The following is an 8,336-nucleotide window of genomic DNA, read 5'->3' as shown; positions in this document are numbered from 1 at the left end:
TTGAACATGAGATTTGGGTGGGGACACAGATCCAAACCATATCAATGACTGTATTATAATTAATCTTTTTTCCTTTATTGATGGATGCTTTTAATGGTGTTAACTTACCATTATCATAAACAAGAAAACATTTAAAAATCACATATTTAAGGTGAATACATGCAATTTTATTAAAATATTAAAGTTATTTGCAAATAGTACACAGGTGAAATATAATTAAACTGAGAATTCAAAAACACCTAAGGGATATATTAAGGAATATGTTATGAAGGGCTACACATTATTAATGATCAATTTTCTTCTGAAATATGTGCTATCAAGGAAATAAAAGAAAGATCTACCAGCAGGCAGCACTAAATATTCCATCATTCACACGAACATTCTCCTACAAGCCACAGCCCAGAAGACTGTCGATATGCACCTAGCCTTATCATTTTCTGTTAATATTTAGTCAGTATTTCCAATATAATTGGCTGCTTCTTCAGATCAAAGGCTTTTACATAGGCCCTACCTGCAAATCAAATAGCTATCCATGGAATATTAGAACTTGACTTGCTCCATCCTCTTAAACTTTTTGTGTCTCACACTAAAGAAATGAGAGATGCAGAATTCTAAGGCTAAATAGCTAGGAAGTATTCATTCAAACTTGAATATTCTTCAAAGAGAGTGTGGGGGCAACTCTAATCAGAGGAAGAAACTAAAGGAAGTAAAACCAGATGTTTTCCACCAAAGCCCTCCTTTTGGCTGGTCTGATTTCTACTGGTAAGTCGAAAGTGCAATTTTAGAATATTGATTAACTTTTAAAAACTGATTTCAGGGGAAGACTAAAAAGATTAAAAAGTCATTAATAGCATGATCACAACAAAGACTTGTATATTTGGCTATTAAAAATGAAATAGGAATGACATATGGTCCTGAGGATGTTTTAAGTAATGTAAATGGAATGTTCCGGTTCTTTAATGAGGGAAACATAATAGTGGGTTGAGAAGACATTACAAAGCCTTTCAGTCTGGGTCTGGGACTTAACTAGGACAAAACTAGATATTAAAAAGTTGATATAAATATTTGATTCTGATTTTGATCAAAATCAAATTCTGATACAGATACTAATACAGAGACTGGTGTGGATTAAGACAAAGGGATGGCTCCCTTAATACTCACCGAAGGAGGAAAAAGTGAATAAATTACTACACTGTCTGATATTTGCCTCAGTTCCCAAGGATAAATATTAGTTGCCAAAGTGATGGGATTATATCTTGATCAAGGTGTTGATTTGGAGCTTGGCTCCAAGGCATAAAACTTTTGAAACCCACCTTTTAAAAGTATTTTAAAGAAGAGGCTTAATGGCCATATTCTGTAGGTTCTCTTCACAGGATAGGTATTAATGAAGAGTAAAATGTCTTTAAATAAAATCAATAGTCAAATTACCAGGCTCTTGCTTTTGCTTGTTTGTTTCAAAGTGCAAGGTTGAGTGTGCTCACTGTATCTCTCTGTGAATGTTAACACTGGAAATCCAGGACATTTAATTCCATTGAACATTTATTAAGTGCTTACTATAGTAAAGAAACAAATTGTGCCTGAAACAAAGTTTGCACCAAGTCTGCTGAGAAAGCAGCCCCTCCTCCACGTTTCATAATTTTTCATATAATTGGTTCTACTCCTTTTCCTACCTTCACCCCTAATCTCAGTCTAGGCTAAATTGGTTTGACATTTCAGATTATTTTTAAGAATCTCCCTCTTCCATGTTGGCAACTATGAGAGATTTATCTAGTGTTAAATAAACTTGGCTAGTACAGAGTTCGTTTCTCCTTTAATTCAAACATTTGCTTGGATTTGATTAGTGGAACTAACCATTTCAAAATTACAATTTCTAAAATTATTTTCTGAGCCATGCTGTTTTATTATTTTTGCTTAATCTAAAAATAGTGATCCCCATGGCAGATAATGAGCAAAGAAAAATAGAAAAGTACAACTTATACCATTTACTAATGGATCTGAAGCAAAGTATAATGATGGAGGCCAATGCTTATAAAGAAACACATTCAGCTGGGCGCAGTGGCTCACGCCTGTAATCCCTGCACTTTGGGAGGCTGAGGCAGGCAGATCACGAGGTCAAGAGATCAAGACCATCCTGACCAACATGGTGAAACTCCGTCTCTACTAAAAATACAAAAATTAGCTGGGTGTGGTGGTGCGCACCTGTAGTCCCAGCTACTCAGGCGGCTGGGGCAGGAGAATCGCTTGAACCCAGGAGACGGAGGTTGAAGTCAGCTGAGATCACACCACTGTGCTCCAGCTTGGCAACAGAGTGAGACTCCGATCCAAAAAAAAAAAAAAAAATTGTATTCACTGATACTCTAACGTCACAAAGCAGAATTCCGTGGCCAGGGAAAAAGCCAATTTTACATCTGAATCAGGAAATAAAATTCTGGAAGGACGACCTTCCCATAAATACATAAAGTCCAGGGAAAACTACAGTGAAAACAGAATTGTCAGGATCAACTGTGTGACTGATAAGGCAAATGGAGATAGGAAATGTCTGAGGCCAGGAGCTCTGCTCTCACGTTTCTCCTTTTTAGCACTGGCAGGGCCATGGGCTAATATATGTGCTGGCAAGTCTTCCAATGAGATCCGGACGTGTGACCGCCATGGCTGTGGACAGTACTCTGCTCAAAGGTATGAAGTTGCACAAACAACCATCCAACCCTTTGGTCCCTAACCTCTTTTCTTAGTGTCCTTGCCCAACGTTGGTTGCCTCAAGGGCTCACAGTTCTGACAGCATGAAAAACCAGAGATGTAACCAGTTACATCACTGTCTTTGGAGCAGCTTCCAAGAACTCTGCTTCAAGTATGAGCTATAAATTGGGATCAGAATGTGGAAGAAGGAAAAGATCAGGGAGCAAACACAATGTTTTCCTTCTGAATGTCTTCACACATTCACTTATCTCACCTGTTTTTTCCAAAGGGTTATTAAACACAACTATCCCATTTTATAGAAGAGAAACTTTAACTGAGGTACCAAAGGGTTAAGGGACCTGCCAAGCACAGTTGGAGATGGTGAAGGCTGGACCTGAATTCAGGCTTTTGGTTCCTCTTCCCACCAAACCATGCGGTTACTGGCCCAGGCTCTGGACGTTGAATATTAGAGGCTGACCCTAAGCAGGAGAGAAGGCACCACTATCTCTTCCAGAAAATGAGGGTCACACTTGTGAATTTTCAGTTATACCCAACATCACCTTGGGGTGCCACTTTCTAATGAAATAGCCATGTGTCCAGTCATATCACTGATCTCCATCCTAACTAGAGGGGAACTCTCACATATACAGATACTACTTACAAAGCAACCTCAAATACTGAAACAGGACTAAGAGAAGGGAAATATGGAAAACGTCCCTTGAATTGCCAAAATTCAGACTCAGCTCATACTGCAAAGTTTATGCACTTGATTGATACAGTAAATTCTTGGCTCTTGAGCCTGCTCAGTGTTGCTTTGTACATAATTGCAGCAATCCTGGTGAACCTGATCGTTCAGGTGACAGCCTATTAGAAGGTAGGGGAGGCTGGTGAGAGCAGGCATAGTGACAGCAGCCGGAAGCAAGAGCTGAGGGGTTGCTAAGACGAACTCAAGGCACGTCACAATCTGGAATAGTTTGATTTGGGCTCCATGCACTTTAATAAACCCAGGAGGTATCACTCATTGTATTAAAATACCATATACAGTAAGTGACGTTTACAATCACTTTTCTAGATCACTGCAAGAAAAATAAGACTAGGGTAACATGTGATACTTTTATGATAGGTTCCCATAAAAAGACAGCTGTTTTCAAAGTGGGCTTGAAGATGTCAAGATCTAGGTATCTAGAAAATGCATTTACATGGACTGCCTCATTCCCCCAACATGCCATAAAATAATAGTAGCTAATATTTGCTTAAGGCTTATTATGTACCAAGTACCATTTTAAATGCTTTCATCTTTATGATATGGTTATTAGCACCTGCGGGGAGGGAGGTTAAAATTGGGCTAAACAGAGTGAGGCATCCTGGGACATCCCAAAATGTTCTGGCAGCTTCAAGCTTTGGTACCTCGTCTGCAAACAGTGGGCCAACACCATGTTCCCAGGCAGTAAAGCTCCCCTAAGGCAGTTCCTCAGTCTGTTCGTTCTTACTTACATCCTAGAAGTCAGAGGCCTCACCAGGGTGTGGACGTCTTGTGCTCTGCTGGATCTACTGTGTACGCACCATTCACTGGAATGATTGTGGGCCAGGAGAAACCTTATCAAAACAAGAATGCTATCAATAATGGTGTTCGAATATCTGGAAGAGGTAAGAGAGGTGGAGTCTATACCTGGGGTGCCTCCTGGAGATGTTGATGCTCATTTATTTAATGCAGGTTCCATACGTAGAGATTTTGTACTTCTTTCAAAATGATAAAACCTGGAACAGAAAGAATATAGAGTGTACCCAAACTAGCTGATGCATTTTTTAAAAAACTTTTATTTTAGGTTCAGGGGTACATGTGCACATTTGTTATATAGGTAAACCACATGTCACAGACATTTGGTGTACAGATTATTTTGTCACCCAGGTAATAAGCATAGTACCCTATAGATATTTTTTTCTGATCCTCTCCCAGCTGAGGCACTTTCAAGGACGTTTCACCATTTTCTCTGAAAACTTCTGCTTCATGCACACACTTCACGAAACCCCAGAGCTGATTGGAGGCATTCCTTCCTGTGGCCCATGTGGTTTTGCTTAACAATCTATAAACAAAGCCACTTTCAGCAATGCTAACCATAATGGATAGATACTTGCATTTACTCAAATCCCACAAATCATAAATGCTGGCACTTCTGCAAGAGTTGAATGTGAAATATTTTTGAAAGCTTCTAAGTTTTAGGTAAAGCTAGATCTCCTGGTACTCCAGGTATTGGTTTTGTTGTTTGGTTACTCCATCAAGGTATAAATACACACATAAAAGTGCACAACACATCCATGTATAGCTCCGTGAATTTCAAAAAGTGAATACACCTGCGTAATCAGCACCCAGATCAAGAAAAAGAACATCACCCAACATCCCAGAGATCCCTTGTGCTACCACTTAGTCATTATTCCCAGCAAGGTAATCACTATCCCAAGTTCTAACACCATGTATTAGTTCTTCCTGTTTCTAAAAACGGTATAAATAGAATTAAACAGCATGCACTCTTTGGGTCTTCTTTCATTCCACATCGTGATTATGCAATTTATGTTTTTGTATCCACGTTCTTTCTGATGCATGATATTCCATTATATGCGTATACTTTCATCTATTTATCTATTCTTCCTCAGATGGACTTTTGGGCAGTTTCCAGTTTTAGATGATTATAAAATTGCTGCTACGAACTTCCTTATACCTTTTAATGAACATATATATGCATTCCTATTGGGAGTGAGTCCAGAGGAGACCCTCCTCACCAAGCCTGTGAGAGGCATCTTTTGAGCGAACCCACATCCTTGAGGAGCTATATAGTGGTTGTCCTCTGTAGGCCAATGTCACAAGGGAAACTTCTGCCATTGAACTGTGTCCTCTGTAGTGGCACTTAACAGTTAATGCCAAGGTCAGTGAGAGCAGAAGCAGTAATCAGATTCGTCTAAATCTCAGAGATCTGTGACACTGGCTAGTAATCATGGTGACTCAGGAACTGAATAGATGAGCAGCCAACTAAAGCCTTATTGGACTTGTATGAATGGAAATGCTCCAGGTCTGATGAACAAAATGCTGACTTCAGTCATCACAATAATGGGTCCCGATTCCCAATAAATTCCCAGGCTTGAATTGGTTCACAGTCCCAGAGCCTCTTGAACAAAAGGGAGGCTCAGTCCTTTTGCATAAGGGTCCTGCTACGCAGCCAAAAATTTATACTGTAAACCTTACTTCTAGCTGTCCCCAAAGGGACCTGCAATGGTTTAGCAGGATGACAGCACATTAGGGAAGAAATAATTAGGCTCTTCAGAGATTACTGGACACTTGCTCAAAACTGACACTAATTCCTGGAGATCTAAAAGGCCACTGTGGTTCACCAGTCAGACTAGGGGCTTATAGTCAGGTGGTAAATATAGCTTTTCACTAGGGTCCATCTTACAGTGAGCCCAGTGCGTCCTCCAATCTACCAAGAGGTTATTTCCCCAGTTCCAGAATGCATAATTGGAATTGACTTTCTTCTTCTTTCAGACTGCCTTGGCAATTCTTGGTTATTTGCATTTCCAAATAAATTACAGAATCTGTTTGCTAATTTCCACCAAAAATCCTGCTGGGGCTTTGACTGAATCTGCAGTAAATATACAGATCAAATTGAGAACGAATATTTTTGAAGTAGTGAGTCCTCCAATCAATGAACATATTATATCCTCCACTTACTTAGGTCTTCCTTCACTGTTATATTAATGGTTGTTGTAGTTTTCAGTGTAGAGGTCTTGCACATCTTTTGTTTAATATTTATTCGTAAAACCTACCTGATGGAGTTTTAGCTCTTCTACAGCAGAACTATCCAATAGAAATACAACAGAAGTCATATATATAATTTTAAATTTTCGGCTGGGCACGGTGGCTCGTGCCTGTAATCCCAGCACTTTGGGAGGCCGAGGTGGATGGGTCACGAGGTCAGGAGATCGAGACCATCCTGGCTAACACGGTGAAACCCCGTCTCTACTAAAAAATACAAAAAATTAGCCAGATGTGGTGGCAGGCGCCTGTAGTCCCAGCTACTCAGGAGGCTGAGGCAGGAGAATGGCGTGAACCCGGGAGGCGGAGCCTGCAGTGAGCCGAGATCGCGCCACTGCACTCCAGCCTGGGTGACACAGCAAGACGCCGTCTCAAAAAAAAAAAAAAATTATTATTATTATTATTTTAAATTTTCTAGTAGCCATGTTGAAGTAAAAAAACATGGTATTTTAATATTTTATTTAACTCAATATTTTCAAAGTATTATATCAATATGTAATTAATACAAAAATTATTGAGATATTTTACATTTTTAAATACTAAGTCTTCAAAATCCACTGTGTATTTTACCATTAAAGCACATCTCAATTCAGATTAACTACCTTTCAAGTGCTGCATAACCACATGTGGCTAGTGGCTACCATATTGGACAGCATAATTTTACAGCCTTATTTTTATGCTCACTTGACCGGTTTGCAGTGCCACTAGTGTATCAAAGTCTCCTATTATTGGTGGGTTTCTATCTATGTTTCCTGGCATCTCTTGTAGTGTCTGCTTTATATAGATGACTTGTGTTATTTAGTGCATGGATAATTGTAACTGTTATATCTTCATTGTGACTTGTGGCATTTACCCTCTTACATTATCTTCGTCTTGTTTCAATGCCTTTTGGCCTGATTTCCACTCTTCTGGTAACAGGACAATAGCCCTTGCTTTCTTATTGCTTGGCAAATCTTTTTCCATGTGCTTGGCAAATCTTTGTCCAGCTCTTCACTTTCAGCCTTTTCAATCGCTGTGTTTTATTCCATACAGCATTCAATTGGGGTTTGCTTTTCAACCCAATGGGACATCTTTTAGTAGGCAAGATAAGGCCATTCACATTTATAGACATGACTCCTGTATTTGTACCCAACACCATTTTATTGTATAATTATTATATTGTACTCTATTTCTCTACTTGGGTCTTTGCCTTTTTAATTCTTTTGATATTTAGCAAAGTTTGTATTTTTGTTCCAGTTATTTCTGTTTTTCTTTATCTCTAAAGTCCAATCATTCTATCAGAATATGTTTTGGAGTTGACATTGTTCAGGGCTCACCTTTTCTAACTAGCTAGTATTTTCCTGCTATTATTCTTCAATGCCTTTATTAGCGCTTCATTTGAATCTATTCTTCCTTTGGTATCTTGTAATTTAGTCTTCCTTTTTAATATCATTTTGTCATTTTCATCTATTCCTCTCCTGAGTTCATTCAACATTCTTTTTTTATTTTTTGTCCATGTTATTTTATTAATTTCAGATTCAAGATTACTGAAGCCCAGATAAATAATTATACTTATTTTCTTTTAGGTTTTTGTGTCAAAATGTTCTACATTAAGCCAATTAAGTATAAAGGTCCTATTAAGAAGGGAGAAAAACTTGGAACTCTATTGCCCTTGCAGAAAGTTTATCCTGGCATACAGTCGCATGTGCACATTGAAAACTGTGACTCGAGTGACCCTACTGCATACCTGTAAATGGAAGGCCAATGGTCAGATCTTCAAAATAAAAAGTCATCTTAAAAACCTGGATGCATACCCTGCTCTTCAAGAAATTTGTGTTCACAAAGGAAAAATGCATGAAGGGATGGATACCCCATT

The 8,336-nt window shown here is 38.8% G+C and overlaps 1 protein-coding gene across 1 annotated transcript; it reads left to right on the top strand.

The window, feature by feature from the left end:
* Positions 1-502: 502 nt before the first annotated feature.
* Positions 503-8,265, top strand: LECT2 (leukocyte cell derived chemotaxin 2). The gene is made up of 4 exons (XM_517944.7): positions 503-762; positions 2,580-2,676; positions 4,178-4,323; positions 8,047-8,265. The coding sequence occupies exons 1-4, from the start codon at positions 717-719 to the stop codon at positions 8,211-8,213; spliced, it is 456 nt and encodes a 151-aa protein (XP_517944.2). The 5' UTR covers positions 503-716; the 3' UTR covers positions 8,214-8,265.
* Positions 8,266-8,336: the final 71 nt, after the last annotated feature.

This window comes from Pan troglodytes, chromosome 4 (assembly GCF_028858775.2).
Source record: "Pan troglodytes isolate AG18354 chromosome 4, NHGRI_mPanTro3-v2.0_pri, whole genome shotgun sequence".
NCBI lineage: Eukaryota > Metazoa > Chordata > Mammalia > Primates > Hominidae > Pan > Pan troglodytes.
Note: the sequence above shows the minus strand (reverse complement) of the source record. Positions and strands in the feature narration are given on the sequence as shown.